Below are 16,836 nucleotides of genomic sequence, written 5' to 3'. Positions count from 1 at the left end.
GTCTTCTCTGCCCCACTCGGTTTCCTACTGCCTGGCCTTCCTCCGCCCAGTCCCACTCTGTCCTCCCGACCACGGATCCCCTGGGGCTCTTCTCAGCCCCCCTCGCCCTGGCTCTCTGAACCCCGACCCACGGCCGCAGTCAGACTCCTCTGCTGAGCCTCAGATCCACACCCCGGGAAGGCGACTTGGCTCCTCCTGGGCCCCCGGCTTCCCTCCAGCCCCTCCTCCTGGCAGCACGGGTCCCACCTGAGGTGAGTCCACACCTGGAAGGCCCAGCCTCCCTTCCGCCCCAACCTCCTCCTGGCCTGCCCGCGGCCAGGTCTGTGGGGTGGGGCTGCTGCACGCCATTGGCTCCCTCCAGAGGAGCACAGCCCCCCACCCTCTAGACAGAGTGGGTTCCAGGAGCAGCTGGATTCCATCACCTTCTGTCACCTTCCCAGATAACGAAGGCCTACTGCGTGCCAGGCTTTCCTCCACAGAAGACATAAACCAAACATAAATTAGGAAGCCATGTGGTGATTCCTGCTACCAGGAAAGAGGTTCAGGGAAGAGGACGGGTAGGGGGAGATCACACACCAGGAGGCCAGGGGCGGCGTCTGAGTAGGTGATATTCCAGCAAAGAGATGAATGAAGCCAGCAAGTGAACCCGCAGGGTCTCTAGAGAAAGCACTTTCCAGGAAGAGAGTAGCGAGTGCAAAGACCCTGGGGCAGCTGGGATTTCGTGGGTTTCAAGGAACAGCAGACATTCGCTTCTGTGTTCCGGCTGCTCTGGGCTCCAACAACCCCTCCCTCGCCTCTAGTCCCATGCACACTCCCCCCAAAACCTACTCCCTTGTTCTCCTGGCTAGCCTTTATCCATATCTTGGATTAAACTCCAGCATCCTCTCCTGTGGAGGCCAGTCCAGGACCTCACCCCTGCTGGCTGAGAGGCCCCCTCTGAGTCCAAGCCCCTCATGTAGCATGTAGCACATGACTGCGGGGACTGCTGGTCGGTTCTTTGTGGAGCAGGGACTGTGTCTGATTTACTGCCGTGAAGAGGAACTCGGTGACTGTTCTGAGCACCTCCTGCTACCCAACCATCCATCCCAAGTTCAGTGGCATGAAACGGTGACTTCATCCTGCTCTTGTCCTGGCTCCGTGGCCAGAACTTGGGTACATCTCTGTTCCGCCGTGTCTGAAGACGGCCCTGCTGGGGCCACAGTCACCTGGAGGCTCCTAAACACACCTGCCTGGCCTCTGGGCTGAGCACAGCTGGGCCCAGCTGACCAGAGCACACAGTGGGACCAGGCTTCTTGCTGCTCAGCAGCCGGATCCCAGAGGGACCATCCTGAGCCAGAGAACATTCCAAGAAAACCCGGCCTTTGAAGCCACAGAGCATCTGCCCAGCCCGCTCTGGGCAGAGGCAGTGAGCTGCTTGGTAGTCAAGGGAGGCGACCCAGGTCCCCCCTCTGGGTGGGGAGTCTGTCAAAGAATTTGGGGTCACGTCTGAAAAGCCCACGGTGATCACGTGTCAAAGGATCACTGTGATCGGCCCAGATCATAAACTCCCCGGGGCTTCCTGTTCACCTCTCCTGCCGTCCTCGTGAGATTCCAGAGTAAAGAAGCTGAGACACAGAGAGGGCCCACGTCTGCGGCTGCCTGACCAGAGGCTCCTGGTGGCAGAGGTGCTGGCTGGGGCAGGGTCACTGTCCCCTAGGAGGGCCAGCAGTCTAACCAGCTGGCACTGATGATGTGCTGGGCATTTACAGTTGCATGCTGAGCATTTACCCAGTATTAATTCATTTAATCTTCATAACTATCCAATAGATGATGTGTTATTATCCTTAACTTTGCAGAAGAGGAAACTGATCATGAAGAAGACATGGAGGAGCGGGGGCTGGGATTGGGGTGAGGCCAGAGAGACCACTGCTGTAGCACAAAGTTTAAAAAGATGAAGAAAAAAAAGTACTCGGGGGTAGAGCTAAATACTATTTTCATATATATATATATATATATATATATTTTTTTTTTTTTTTTAATAAAAGGGGATTTATTAGATTGGCTTACGCGACCAATTGGCTTACACTGGGATGGTCCACATGGCCGTCTGCAGCTGGAGAGCTGGAGGAACCAGCAGCTGCGCAGTCCAAGACACAGAAGCCCCAGAACAAGAGGGATCAACAGTGCTGCCCTAGTCCAAGACCAAGGCTTCTGGAAACCACCTGGAGAATCACTGGCAGAGTCTGCTTTGCAAGAGTGAAGAAGTGAGAGTTCTATATCCTCAGACAATGGAAGCAGCGACCAAGAACCCGTTCAAGAAGAGCCGAGCTTCATCTGCCGTAATATTTTTAAAATAAAAATCAATGTAAAACATCAAAAATAAACAAGATGTCAAGATGGGATCAATACTGAGGTCATTTCTGGTCTAGACTACTCAAACTATACTTGACCTGGAGACCCGCAAGTCTCGCAGAAATGTTGTGGTTATGAGCTACGGAACTCTGGGGTGGTTTGTTACACAGCATCTCTGCAGCATTAGCTGACCACTACAAAAGGGAACTTGCCCAGGACCAGGGGCCATGTTTTTAGCTGTTAAAATGCACTGCCTCTCCTGTTGGGGTGCAAGCCAGGCCCCTGGGGTGGTTCAGTCCTCACGTGTTCCTTTTCCCAGGTGAGGCTGGGCCCTCCGTGAGTGCCCTCTCCTGGGCCCCTTCGATCTGGCAGATGACCCAGATCCCAGCCAAGACTTTAAGGAGGCTGATTCCAAAGCAGGTGCCACACCCAGAGCTTGGCTCCTCCACACCTGCAGCCCCTGGTCAGAGACACGAGTGGGCAGGGGGAAGAGGGCGCCTATGGGCAGGGCGGCTGGCTGCTGAGAGTGTCCCTGTGAAGCCCGGGGACGTTCAGTTGCGCTGGCTTGCCACTTGGAGAGCCTGCGCGTTCCCCATCTTCCGCAGGGATGAAGGCATCACGGGACCGAGCACGCCTTCACTTAGGGATGAGGGACAGTAATCGCCCAAGGTCATTTAAAGGAGCCTGGGGAGACGGGCGCTGCCCTCCGCCTGCGTCTGCTGCCCGGAGCCTGTGTGAGGGCAGAGGGACACTGTGTCCGGGGTGTCCTAACGCGGGACCTGCTGCCTCGGGGGCTGGGTGGAGGCCAGCCAGGTCTCACTCAGTGAAGTCACCACCAGGCACGGAACCGCCAGCAGGGGCCCGCGCTGCTCAGCCCTTTGGCCAGGTTGGCAGGCCACGCGCCTGGATTCTGGCGGGGGGAGGTGAGCAGGATGAGTCCGTGGCCCTGGAAATGAGAGGGGTGCCTCCCGCCCTCTCTTCCGCCACCTAAATGTGGTGGTGGCTTTGGCCATGGGACAGCCTCCTGGAGGTGGAGGAACCCGAAGGCGGAAGAAACCGGGTGCTGAGGGACCCAGAGGATCTCAGTGCCCCACCCTGCATGGCTGCTGCTCCCTCCAGAGAGCTGCCCTCAGCAGGGTCAGCCCCGGAGACCACGCCTGCTTTGGAACCAGGCAAGGATTCCAGTCTTCTACCACTTCGTGCTGTGCAACTTTGGGCAAGTGACTCCATCTATCTGAGCCTCTGTTCCCTTTTACCCAAAAAGGAGGTCTATTCCTTCCACGAGCTCTGCCACCAGCATCCAGCGTCCAGCAGTGTGTGTGGTGCACAGTGGGTCCTCAGCAAGGGTCAGCTCCTTTCCCTTCCCTGTCCCGGCAGCCTTTGCCGCAGAGAGGCTGGCAGGCTGCCCCCCAAGCCGTGACGCAGACTGAAGCTTTCTCTTGAGTGAGTGGCAGGTTCAGGGAGGTGGAACAGAACAGAACTCAGAGTCCACAGCCCCCGGATGCTCCCCTCCAGAGCGGGGAGCTAGCGGGCTGTCCCGGCTTAGCTTGGAAAGGTCTCGCCCCGAGGGGAGTTTTCCTCCCATCCTATTCTACCCTCTCCCAGCACAGAGAAGACACTGGCCAGGGAACTCTCTCTCCTTGTCCGTGGCCCAGTCCAGGGCCAGGACTGTGGGACCAGGGAGCGGGGCTGTCGGGGAGGGATCGGAATGTGGGACTGTGTGGCAGCAACACAGCTCCTTCTTCCCCGGAGGTCAGGGCTGCAGGAAGCTGTCCCTGGGGGTCGCCCCAGCCGCCCCCTGCCCACTCCCTTCCCCAGAGAACCAGAAGCGGGAGAGCAGATGTGACTTCTCCATAGTCTCACACGGAGGAAGGGAGTGGCCGTGGGGGCCACCCTGGAGGGCTGGCTGGGGCACCAGCCTCCTCCTTCTCCAGCCCTTCCTGCATCTCGGGCTGCCATGCCGAGGGGGGTCACCTCCGCGGTTCATGTTTACAAAAGGCAGGATCTAGGAAGCGACCAGGGGACTTGCCTCCCATGCAGACCTTCTGTGGCTGCCGTAGGCTCAGGATTGGAGGGCGCTGGGGTCCGGAGCGGAGGCTGTGCTGTGTCCCTGCTGCCCACGCCCTGGCTTGCCCCTTCCACAGCCTGGCTCCTCCTGTGTGTCCCGAAAGGGTCGCCACCCCTCCACCGGGTTGTGAGGACCTGTGCACCCTAGCTCTAGCTCTGCAGAGCGTTTTCGGGGCGAGCCCCTGAGCAGGCTCGGTGGCACCTGCTGCTCAGAGGGACCTCTCTCCCTGACACGAAATCCTCCCCTCGCCCACTGTGAGGTGTGACGGCCTCTGGTCCTACACCTCCAAGAAGCCCCTCGCCCGGGCCACTTTGGGCACGATACGGAGGTCTTGAGCCTCGATCCTCATTGCAACATGCAGCACAGAGTAGGTTTGTCACGGAGCTCGATGGCAGGAGGTGGCATGGGAAACAGGACCCAGCAGGTAACACAGCGGGCCCCCACTGGCTGCCTCCACCCCTGCCTACGGAGGCCCCTCAGGCCCAAGAGGCACATTTGGTAGCATTTAGGACCGGGACCTTCCCTTGCCTCCACTTCCTGTCTCATGTCACAGAGGGCTCACTCTGTTTGTCCCAAGTTTATTGAGTGCTGTCCAGAAAGCTCCCCGCCCTGGAGAGCACATGGTGACACGGCTTGTCCTGACCTCCAGGGTTGGCGGTCTAAGTGGGGCTGGCCATGACTGACCGGTGGGGTCCTGTGCACCAGAGGGCGTTGAGCAGCACCCCGTCTCCATCCCAGACTCTGGCAACAACCCCCGTTTTCTTTCTTATTGGAAATGGGTCTTGCTATGCTGCTGAGTGAGCCTCCTTCCTCGGCCTCCGAGTGGCTGTGGGGCCTTGCTGGCCACCCCAGAGGGACGTGAACGATTCCATGCACATCCTGGAAGGCCCGAAGCACGGGGCTGGGAGGACTCGCCCTCCTAGGTGGGGTCTTCCTGCCTGCTCCCTAGTTAAACCTGAAGACCCACTCGGCGCCACACGCAGGGGGAAGGCAGCAGCAGGAGCACCTGGGGAGGGACAGGCCAGTGTGGGCGGGGCGAGGCCTGCCTCTTACTGACGACAGGACTGCACGGTCAGGGACGGCTTCATAACAAATCCACTTTAATTGACAGTGTACACAGAGGTCCGGGACAGTGGGGGTGGCGGGTGAGACCGGCCTCACACATCCTGTGGACCAGGTGGCTGGTCTCCTCCGAGGGTTGCCATGGGGAGGGTGGACAGCCAGGAGACAGAGCAGGGGGCTGGAGCTGCTGCGCTGCGTGGCGGCGGGCCACGGCCAGGGATGGGGTGCCGGTGCGCGGAGCTGGGGCCCTGGGGTGTCTGCGTTCACCTGTGGGCACGTGGGCACACCACCCACAGGACCCTCCCAGGCCATCCTGGGGCGACAGGTGGGGTCAGACGCCCCAGATCCCTGAAGAAGCATTGGGATAGGGGCACACGGCAGTGCGGATGGAAGGGCCAGAGCTGCCTGCTTCTGCCACTTGCAATAGCTGTGGGACCTGAGCACAGATCGGACGTACCTTCCCTGGGCCTCGGGAAACTCACTGGATGGCTGCTGTGGTTTCCTGTGGCCTTAAACTTCAACATTTTTAAGGAGATTAAAACATAAACCATATTTGTTAAGAGTGGTTGACAGACTGGGTGTGCCTGTGATCCCAGTGACTCGGGAGGCTGAGGCAGGAGAATCAGGAGTTCAAAGCCAGCCTCAGTTACTTAGCGGGGCCCTAAGCAACTCAGTGAGACCTTGTCTCTAAATAAAAAATAAAAAAGGCGGGGGAAGTGGCTCAGTGGTTACATGTCCCTGGGTTCAATTCTGGTACCAAAAAAAGAAAAGAGAAGAGTTGCTGAGAGGGCCTGTGGCTCCCGGGCTCAAAGCCCAGGGGCCTGGGCACGAGGGGACCGCAGAGCTCCTCCTGCCTTCTCCCAGGCTCTGCTCGGGCCTCAGCTGCCCCTCCTTCCTCCCTACAGCTGGCGTGCGGAAGGCGGTGAGGCCCGGGGTGGGCAGAGGCCAGGGCTGGGGACATGAGCCGCTCACCCTGTTTCCTAGCACTCAGTAGGTGCTCAGTAAATGCTAGAGGAATGGACAAAGTAGAGGACAGCCCGCCTCCCGGGCAGAGCTCCGCCCTGACGAGCTCAGAGGCAGGGTGGGCCCTGGGGCATGCCACCTTCTGCTCCAGGTCAGTGGCCGGCTGTGGGGCGGGGGCGGAGCAGCAGCCCTGGCCCGCCTGCCTGCCGCGCACTGCGGCCTCCGATAGGGGCTCGTGGTTAGCTGCAGACAGGCCACGGGGACCCCGACCCGGAGCAGGAGAGGAAGGTGTCCCCAGTGGAGGCAGGGGATCTGAAATTGGGGCCCTGGCCAAGGACGGCGGCGAGGCTTCGGCGTCCACTACTAGACACAGCAAGGGCTGCAAAAGCAGCGCGGGCTCAGCGGGGACCCGAGGGGCGTGGCCCGGTGGGCGTGGCGGGGACGCCCCCGCCCACCACACACGCTCTGGCTCTAGGTCCCGCAGCAGCCGGGGCCCAGCTGGAGCAGGTGGGTACACGCCGAGCGGCAGGGCCGGGGTTCTCCCCGCCGCCCTGCACCACGCGGGTCTCACACGCGGGCGGGAGGCCACTCCTGTCTGCCTGTCCGTGACTTGTCCTGGGAGGCTCGCGACCTCTCTGGCATCAGCATGTCTTCCGACCCAGGGACCCGAAGGCTCCAGCTTGGGACTGCATGGGTCCTGACAGCTCCTGGCTTGTCGCCTGTCCCCGGGGATGCCTGGGTCTTCCCACGGAGGAAATCGCGGGGAAGCCGCGGACGAGCGGACTCGAGGGAAGTGGCGGGGGCAGAACGTACAGGGCTTGGGCCTCCGGCCTCGGGTCTGGGGCCAAAGGCTTTGATCTCGACTGCTGCTGGGCTCCGGGGCTCGCGCAGCGGGCGTCTGGGGCCACCTCCCTTAAGGCACTGCCCACGCCCCTCCCCAGCGCCCCCCCCCCTCACTGGATGGTGCACTTGTCCCTCTCCCGGGCCTGGCCCTCCCGAAGGACCTTGGCCTTGATGTACTTGAGGTCACTGTTGACGCTGGGGCGGCGGGCGAAGGGCGAGACCATGCCGTAGGCGCCCGTGTCCTTGACGCGGCGCATGCAGAAGGGCCGGGGGTGGAAGGCGTCCCCGTACTGCACGGAGATCTTGCGGTGCAGCGCGGGGCTCATCTCGTGGGGCAGCTTGGCCATGCTGAAGAGCACGTAGAACATCTCGTCCACGTTGGTGTTCTTCTTGGCCGACACCTCGAAGTAGGCACAGTTCTCGTCGCCCGACACCAGCAGCTCGGCCTCGGTGGTGGGCACCTGGCGGCAGAGCTCGCTGTGGTCGTTCTTGTTGCCGCAGATGACCATGGGCAGCTCGGCCGCCTCCTTGGTCTTATTCTTCAGGCAGGACTTGACCTCCAGGATCTGCTTTTGGAGGCGCTTGACCTCGTCGAAGGACTCCCGGTTGTCCAGGCTGAAGACCAGGATGAAGACGTCGCCTGCGGGGAAGAGCCAGGCGGTGAGCGCAGGCGGCTCCGCCCTCCCGCGCCTGCGCCCTGCGCCCGGCAGCTGCTGCCCACACTCGGCCACGTGACCCAACCTGGCGGGCTCTTAGGGAGCCGCTGCCCGAGTGGCTGAGGATGTGGAGGTGGTTAATGCCTCGTTACAGCTCGGACGCAGCATGGCCCGCTTCAACTGTGACCTTGGGGACTGGAGGCAACGTGACCGGGGACTTGAGTGGACTGTTAGTGATAATACAGTGTCCACTCAGCAAACACCTGAGGCTGCAGTGAAGAGCCAGAGAGCCAGTCTCAGGGGCCCCGGATGTGCCTGCTGCCTCCTCTGCTTACACGTGGCCTTGGGTGGCCCCGGCAGACTCTCCGCTCTCACTTTCCCGATCTGGACAACATACTGCCTCGCAGGGTTACCTTGAGAGTTACTGAGATAATGAACGCAGGGTGGCCCGCACTCAGCCATCCCAAGTGTCAGTAAGGACAAGAGGAACAGCACCTCTGTGAGCCCCATGTCGGCTGTGCCCCAGCTCCTCACAGCACCTCCACGAGGGGGATATCATTACTTTCCTGTTACAGGTGAGCAAACCGAGGCTCAGAAGGGGCGAGCAACCTGTCCAAGGTCACACAGCTTACATGTGGGCAGGCCAGGATTGCAACTGGATTCTTTCCTTGTCTGGCCCCAGCCTGGCACACAGTAGGTGCTCTCTGCTTCTTGAATAAACCACAGGATGAACAGGTGAACGTTACCTCCAAGGCTTCCGCTTCTTCTGCTACCACTCTCCCGCATCACTGGCCGGGGTGTGAGTCTGACTGGAGCGGGAGGGCGGCAGGTATGTGGCCAGCACCTCTCCACTCAGGCCCAGGTCACTGTTGCCATGACCGTCACCATCTCGTTCTCAAAGCTCCTCTTCACCTTTACTTAGACTCTCAACCCTGTGAGCAGACCCAGGGTCCCTCTCTCACAGGCAAGGAAGCAGGCTCAGCCGCGGTGGCACGGGGCCACGTCCTCAGGAGGAGATGGACAAGCCCAGCTTCTGGCAGAACCACCACCTTCTCCCGGGCCCAGAGCCCACTGGCCCCATAATCGGGCACGGCACATTCAGAAAGCGTCTGGCCACGGTGTGCTCTGAACAGGGGCCCTGGGGCATGGGGCTCCCTCCCAGCCAGGCCTGCACACAGTGGTGCCAGGTGAGGCTGGCCAGGCACGAGCAGGGCGCGGCGAATCCCTGGCTGGTTTGAAGGGCACTAGCAAGGCAGCACCAGCCCGCCAACCACTTCTGCTCTGCCAGCCCCATCCCGTCAGGCTCGTCTGGGGCCCGAGGACTCGGCAGCCCTGACGTACTTAAACGCCAGAAGCAGATGCCTCGCACCAGAGGCCTGAGCAGGCGGCAGCTGGAGAGAGAGCCAGCAGCGGGATTAATGGCTTCCCGAATTCCCTGCACACCAACCCCAGGTTGGGAAGCGAGGCACAGGTGGTGAGAGAACAAAGCCACCGGCAGGCAGATGTGCTCAGAATGCCGTGTGCACGCAGGGCCAGACCAGGGCTCACTGTCAGGGACACGCGTCTGAATGCCAATGCGCTCGTGGAGGGCCCTGAGGAGTCACCCAGACTGACCGGGCAGCCACGCGGCAAAGCAGCGGCCCTGCTGGGGATGCAGGTCCAGGGCCCCCAGCCTATCTGGAGCCTGATGGGAGGCGCGCTCGTGTAACTGAAAATTAACTTTGAAAACGCACTTGGTCCTTCCCTGCGTCTCCTCCCCCTCTTCCTGCATCTGCCCTAGGATACAGGTCCCTAGTCCCCTCCCCACGGCTGGGAGAGCTGACCCCATACCAGGCCCGCCCTGCTGGAGGCGGTCACGTGCTCTCTGTCCTCACAGTCACACGGGACTACGGTCATGCCTGCAGTGAGGCTGAGACTCCAACAGGTCACATCTGAGCCAACCGAGAGGCAGAGCCAGGACTGGGCCAGCCCACTCGGGGCTCCTCTGTCCCCCTCTAGAGTATGAGTGAGGTGGGGGCCTGGGAGCAATCTGGGTCGCAGGGTCTGTAAGGAGCGCCTGGAGGAGGAAGCCCCGTGTCCAGGGCTCTCACCTGGGGTCACCTGGTGGCCTCAGTCCTGGCCAGGCGTGGAAAGAGGGCGGGCAGTGCAGGGCTCCCTGAAGCAGCAGGGCTTCCGGTTAATGCAGTTGCAGTGCTAGGTGGAAGCACTCGCTCACACCCGCCCCCTGCCCAGCAAGGGGAGGGGCACGGCTTGGGACAGGACCACGTAACCCCAGGAACGTCGACTCAACTGAAGGCCGACGTTTACTGAGCACCTACAATCTGCTCACCAAGCACTGTACTCGGATTAACTCATTCAATTCTCACAGAACCTTTGAGCCAGGTGCTGATGTGAGCCCCATTTTCCAGAAGAGGAAACAGAGGCACAGAGAGATCAAGTCACCTGCCCCATGGTCCAAAACCAGGAAAGGGTAGAACTGGGACTGGTCCCCAGGCGGCGGCCTCTGGACCTCCCCCTCTCAGCTGCCCGAAGGCCAGTGCGAACCTGCAGGCGCCCGGCTTGGTGTAAAGCTGCCAGCCAGCCGGCGCCTCCACCTGGAGCACATCCCTTAACCTCTCAGCCTGTTCCCGCCTGAGGCCCGGAGGCCACCTGCCTGGGGCTTAGCTGGGAGAATTAAATAAAGGCGGCCAGGCCCTGGGCTCTCGATGGGTGTGGGTACTGCCGCTGTTCTCACTACCAGGTCCCCTCCCTTTGCCTTGAGCACTCCAGGGGTGGCAGAGGCCTGGAGGGTCAGGGCCCGGGCCCAGCGCTCTGCCGGGCCTACTCCCTGGGCCGGGAGGCAGCGGCCTGGCACACTTCTGTGCCCTGGAAGGAAGCTCCCCAGCGCCGACGCCCACGCCCATCACCGGGCCTCACCTGTGAGGATGGACAGCCTGCGCATGGCGGGGAAGGGGTGGTTGCCAGAGGTGTCCAGGATGTCCAGCTGGTACATGTCGCCGCGGATGTTGTACACCTTGCGGTGGAAGTCCTCGATGGTGGGGGTGTACTGCTCCTCGAAGCGGCCGTTGAGGAAGCGCGACACGATGGAGCTCTTGCCCACGCGGGAGGCGCCCAGCACCACCATGCGGTAGGAGTTCTTGGCGGGCACGCTGAGCGTGCAGTTCCCGCTGGACAGCGTCTTCATCATGGCTCGGGGCTGTGCACAGACGGCGGGCGTCAGGAGGCTGGCCTGGCTGGCCCGGCCCGCTGCCCCTGGTCGCCCCGGGCCTCCCCTCTGGCCCCGCCTGGGTCTCAGCTTCCTGTTGCCCGACCAGCTCCAAGGGGCTGCAGCTCCCCTGCCCCCTCGCCCTTCTTCCCCCCTCCAGCCGCTCAGTCACCCCTGTCCACGCAGCCCTTGTCCTAGGACTGGCAGATGTGCAGCCCAGCCTAGCTGCCAACTGCTAATCTTGGCGGGGAGCTTCACCCTGGGCTCTGCCCCGCTCTCCGCAGGAGCCGACCCCGGGGTGGTGAGGGTCCGCACAGGCGGGGCCTCGAAAATGCTAAGTACTGTCCCAATGCCTTCTTTCCCTGTCCTCTCTGGAGCCCGTGGCCCTGGGGCTTGACTCAGAGAAGGTTCTAGCATGTATCCGAGGATGCTGTGGCCATTGAGCCCTCCCAGGAGGCAGGGACAGGCTCCGGGGAGCACTTGCCTGGGGGCCTGAGCATGGCGCCTGGCCCACCAGGCTAACCTCCGAGTTCTCCCGGAGATGCTCCCACCCGGCCCTGGGAGTTTGCTTGCCCTGGGGAGTCCCAGAGGCCTGGGCTAGAGGGTGGCGGCAGCGGAATGGCCCAGGGGCAAATGACCGTCCCCAGGACAATGGGAGCCTCTTGGCCTCATGGGAAAAGCGGAAATAGATCCAAACTCAAACCCCAAGTGGAGACCAGCAAACAGCCGGCCGCCCCTCGGGCCACCCAGTCCAGTCCCCCTTCCTTTGCCACCTCCTCCTTTAACAGCACCTCTGGATCCCCCAGGACCCTCAGGGCACTTCCCTCTGCTCACCCCAGTCCCTGCCCAGTTACCACCCCCCCCTCAGGTTCACATGCCACCCCCTCCCCACAGGAATCCTCCCTCTCTAGGGAGCAATCCCAGAACTGCCCATGGGCACCCACCTACCCGGACAGTGACACCCCGGCCGCCACCAGGCCGGCCTTACCCAAGGCCCCGGCTGGGTGGCCAGTGGGGGCCACATGCCAGAGGGAGGGGCGACTGTGCGGCTCACCCGTCGGGAGGGACCGCTTATCCCTTAACAAAGGGCTGCGTGTGCTCAGCCTCGGTCCCGTCCTGAGCAGCCCCAGGGCCTTACCCCCTGTCCCCAAGGTGAGCTCCATCAATTCCTGACTAGCAGGGTGCCAGGAGGCTGCAGGGCCACCTGCTACTGGCATGGAGAGACCTCCTGGGAGAGTCTCCTGGCCTGTGTCCACACGGCTCACCCCTGCCCGAAAGCCCCGCACAGCGAGTGCCCGCAGAGCACCTTTCGTCAAAGCCCTGGCTGGTAGCGTTTGTCAACTTCCAGGGGTAAATACTCCCGTCACGGCCAAGTCCCAGCTGCCAGTGTGACCTCAGCCAATGAACTGCAGACACACGCAATAGGCGAGCTTGGCACACGGCACCTGGCCCGAGGCCCGGAGCCACAATGATGATGGTGTCCACCAGCCAAGCCCAGGGTGTGCCAAGGACGGTGCTAAGTATAGAACGGTGATAATAGCTGACATTTATCTTGCATTTAACATATGTCAGGGTGTTCTAAGTGCCACACATACATTAACTCGCTTCATCCTTTCAGTAACGCCAGAAGGTAGGTGGCGAGAAAATAGAGGCACAGAGAGGTTAAGTCACTTGCTCACAGTAGTCAGCCAATACCAGCAGAGGAGGACTGGACCCCAGGCATCTGCCTGTGCTGTGGGGGACACAGAATCTTTCCCCCATTTCACAAATAAGGGCCCTGTGATGAAAAGACTATGCGACTGGCCCACTCGGTTGATAAGGGGCCTGCGTGGAAAGCCCAAGCCTAGACTCCAGGGCCCTCTGGCTGGATGCCTGGAGCTGAGGTGACTAACTCCGGGGGACGGCAGGGCAGGTGCTCAGCCATGCACGAGTGAAGAAGTGGCCGGTGGTCCTGCCTGTGGTCCCAAAGTCTCCCTCCAGAACCTCTCCCTCCCTCAAGCCCAGCCAACTGGGACACCCCGCAGCTGTGGCAGGGGGCAGGATGGTCTCGGCTCCCACGGAGCTGGTGAAGGTGGGGGAAGGCCCTACCTCAGGACAGCCCCCTGCCCGAGTTCAGCTGCGGGGAGCCGAACTCTGCTGGAGGTCACCTCTGTCCAGGAGGAAGAGGAAGGGAGCCAGCAGCCCCCAGGGACGGGGTCCATCTCCATCACCACCCCCCGTCTCCAGAGGAGGGAGTCTGAGAGAGGAGGCAGCAAGGGGACCCGGGACAGAAGGCAGGGAATTAGAAAGAAGAGACAGGAAGTCACAGAGGGGAAAGGAAAAAAAAAAAAAAAAAAAACAAGGCTTTCTTCCCTGAGAAGCCAGAGTCTTCACATGGCCCCAGCCACGTGGGGCTGTGATGCTCCCAGACACCTGGAGGCCAGGTGACAGGCCTCCCTCCACCCCCACAGCTTCCCTCCTCCTCCCCCAGCGGGGGGAGCACCGCGGGGACTTGTGGGCATGGCCTCTGTCCTCTGCTGTCCTCTCTGCCCTCGGCTAGGCAGACCCCACAGCGAGGATCACAAGGCTCAGAGTTTGGGGGGCCCTTTGGGAGTCTGGCATCCAACCTCAGAGGCCCAGAGAGGTGGGAGAGTGAACAAGACACCTGAAAGTGAGCACTGAGTGCCGAGTTCCTACACGGCCATTCTGAGGGCAGCTGGGAGGCGAAAAAGGTCCCCAGACCAGGAGCAGAGATGGGGTGGGGCTGACCACCACCAGCAGGACCCACCACACCAAGCATGTGCCTCATTCCCACGACTGCACGCAGTTCATGAGCAGTGCTCCCCGCGGACCACTTGATTGATGGGGACACTGGTGCTCAGAGAGGCTGACTCACTCGCCCTGGTTCACACAGCAGATGACCAGCTTGTCTGGGCTCAGAGCTCAGCACTGTGAAAACGCACCCCCCGGCCAACAGCGGAGTCTCTTGCTAACCGGCGTCTGACTCAGTGAAGCCTCAGCCGGCAACAGGCGGGGACGGACTCAAGGCATATTTTATCCTCATTCCCTCTGTCCCTCCAGGCAGCTGGGGGCAGGCAGCCTGCCCAGGACTCTCCTGCCAGCCCTGCCAGTCGGCTCCCAGCAAGGGCCTCTTGGATCCCCCTTCTCCCCTGCCTCTGTCCCCCAGGGCCTGCCTGGAAGCGGGACAGGTCAGATAGGCAATGCAGCAGGATGCGTCTGGACATGCCCCTCTCCTGTGTGTACCCCGGGGCTGGTTTCCCAGCACGTCCAGCCCACCAACCTCGGGACACACTGCAGTCTCTGGCCTTCATCCCCCTCCCCGGGGGTCCTGCGGACTTTGCAAAGCCAACCTTTCTGCCATGGGCAGCTCTGGATGCAGGAAGCAAGCAGACGACAGCTTCTGGCAGACCAGCTCTGCCTCTCATGGGCCCAAACCTGCTACCCGAGTTTCCCCAGCTACGCAGGATGGTGTCCACATACCCGGCATGGCCCCAGGTCCAGTGGGAGGTCAAGAGGCTGCTGCTGACCCCGGGTGCAGCAGTCTTAACCCACACTAGGTCCCTTTCTTTGAGACGTTTTCTCTTGGAAGCATGGGGCTACCTGGAGCAGTGGGTGGGGTGGAACTGGGGCGCAGGGCCCATCTTGTCTCCGATGCTAGGGAGACAAGAGCACCTGAGCTTGGCTGCCCCTTCCCAGCCTGGCCTTCCATCTCAGAGATCCTGGACAACACCCTTCATCCTCCATCCAGGGCTGGAGGCAAAGAGGGAGGGGAGAGGCACTGAGAGGCCCCCAGAGCTGTGGGGGACGGGGATCCTCTGGCCAAGAAGGGCAGGAAACCCTTCGTGGGCAGGGGAGCATCCAGGAAGCTCACTCACTTGGGGACTGTAGGAGCAAGGGGCTCTGGGACCTTCCTCCCTCACAGCAGGTCTTTGCCAGGGCAGGGGAAGCCACCCACCCCTTTTTACCCCAGCACCCCCTCCTTCTAGGCACAGAGAGGCTGCAGCTGGCTCACAGGCAGCGCCTCTTCCTTCCTGAGCAGGCTTCCCTTCATTTAAACGGACCATGATTCTCCATCTCTGACACCGAAGGCTCCTACTACGGAGCACGTAGTAGCTCAATAAATCTCTTTCCTGGGATAAGTCAAGGGTCTAGCACCCAGGCCGACGCAGAGTAGGTGCTCCCCGAGTTTAATTCTCTCTGTAGATCGATAAAGTTGCCCGACGCTGAGGGCACACAGTAGGTGCAAAATCCTTGTAAGTTTCTCTGGCCGTGAACGGCTCCTCTGAGTCCCTACCCTTTCTTCCCGGCTGGCCCACTTCACCCAGCTCCCCAGGTCTGCTGGGGTGACTGCCTCCTACCTGGGAAGGGCGGGCCGCCGGGCCTCTGGAACGGCTCGGAGGGCTGCCTGGAAGCGCCCGGGGGTGGGGAGAACCGCCTGCCGCTCCAGCCGCCGAGCCTCCCAGCGTCCGCGGCGGCTCCCGGGTCACTGCGCAGGGATCCTCCTCTGCGCGGCTCGGGGCGCCGGGCTGGGCGCGGCCGGCCGAGGAGGCGAGCAGAGCCGGGGCCCCATGGGTGGGCTCCGAGGGCGTAGCGGGGTCCGGGCGCTGGGCGGGCTCCGGCTCGCCGTCGCCGGCCCTGCCCTGCCCTGACCCGGGGGCCTCCTGCTGAGCCAGGTGCCCGGAGGCTTGGGGACGTCGGATGCGGAGGTCCCGGCCTGGGGCTCCGGGGTTGTGGGGGGAGGGATGAAGGGCCGACTCCGGGGCGTAAGGAGCGGCCCCCGGAGACTCCGGGATCCTTCGGGAGTGACTCTGGGTGCCCGCGTGGGTGCGCGTCCCAGGCCGGCGAGCCCGCCTTGGCCGCCTACGCTACCTTCTCCTCCAGCCCCAAAGGGGGTCGCCCGGGTGGGGACAGAGGCGCTGCCGGCTCGGCCGCGGCCTCCTGCTCAGCCCGCAGCTCTGCCGCTCTGCCGGGCTGGAGCGACGGCTCCTTTCTCCTTGCCAGGCGACGCCAGCCGCCGAAGGAGGAGCAGGGCGCTCAGCTTCTCGCGCGTGTGGGAGGGGGCCTTGAACGCCGCCCCGAGGCTCCGCCGCTCCAAGTTAGCGGGAGCCCGGCGCCGCCTCCCACTGCACCTCCTTTCCCCGGAGGAGGAGAACTTTCTGCGGGGCTCGGCTCCTCCCTCCGTCCCTCTCCCGCTGGAGAACGCCCCTCTTTTCCCCGCAGGGCGATGCTGCGGGTCCTCCCCGAAGTGGTCGGAGCCCAAGCTCCCGATGGCGACAGCGGCGCCCTCCCCCGCCCGGCGAGCGTCGCTCGGGGACCCGGCCGCACAGCGCCCACCTGCCCCGCAGCCGGCGAGCCGCGGGTCCAGCCGCCTGCGCCCGCGCCTCCCCGCTCCGCCAGCCCCGCCCGCGCGCCCCGCCCCCGCCGCGCCGGCCAATGGGCGGAGGTCGCGCGGCCGGGCTCCGCCCCCGGCCCGCCCGCGCCCGCTCGGGCGCCGCAGTCTGCTGGCTCCGCGTGCCCAGGCGCGTGGGGCCGGGGCCGCGGGGACCGCCAGGGTTCGGGCGCGCGCACCGTGACCGGAAAGCGACGCGGCACGAGCCTCGGAGGCTGACGTCTGCGCACGCAGTCGGCCGCACGCTTGCCCCGGCCGCAGGTGACCCGCTGGGTCCTCAGAGGACCGCGCCCGGAGGGCTCCTGGCCCCTCCTCCTAC

General features: G+C 62.8%; 1 protein-coding gene across 5 annotated transcripts; it reads right to left on the bottom strand.

The window, feature by feature from the left end:
- Positions 1-7,335: 7,335 nt before the first annotated feature.
- Positions 7,336-16,518, bottom strand: Rasd2 (RASD family member 2). Of its 5 annotated transcripts, none has more exons than XM_047547939.1 (3): positions 16,463-16,518; positions 10,840-11,119; positions 7,336-7,907 (listed from the first exon to the last, which is right to left on the bottom strand). In XM_047547939.1, the coding sequence occupies exons 2-3, from the start codon at positions 11,108-11,110 to the stop codon at positions 7,378-7,380; spliced, it is 801 nt and encodes a 266-aa protein (XP_047403895.1). In that variant the 5' UTR covers positions 11,111-11,119; positions 16,463-16,518; the 3' UTR covers positions 7,336-7,377. The 5 variants fall into 5 exon arrangements, with proteins under 5 accessions (XP_047403895.1, XP_047403896.1, XP_047403900.1 ...); XM_047547940.1 differs by lacking the exon at positions 16,463-16,518 and adding an exon at positions 15,998-16,454; XM_047547944.1 differs by lacking the exon at positions 16,463-16,518 and adding an exon at positions 15,487-15,988.
- Between the last annotated feature and the right edge of the window lie 318 nt (positions 16,519-16,836).

The sequence above is a fragment of the Sciurus carolinensis genome, chromosome 4, assembly GCF_902686445.1.
Source record: "Sciurus carolinensis chromosome 4, mSciCar1.2, whole genome shotgun sequence".
In the NCBI taxonomy this organism is placed as follows: domain Eukaryota; kingdom Metazoa; phylum Chordata; class Mammalia; order Rodentia; family Sciuridae; genus Sciurus; species Sciurus carolinensis.
Note: the sequence above shows the minus strand (reverse complement) of the source record. Positions and strands in the feature narration are given on the sequence as shown.

Coding starts and splice junctions, on each gene's coding strand:
- Rasd2 (XM_047547939.1), bottom strand. CDS start 11,110: ATGATGAAGACGCTGTCCAGCGGGAACTGCACGCTCAGCGTGCCCGCC. Junction 7,908..10,839: donor CAGGCTGTCCATCCTCACAG/GTGAGGCCCGGT, acceptor TCTTCCCCGCAG/GCGACGTCTTCATCCTGGTC.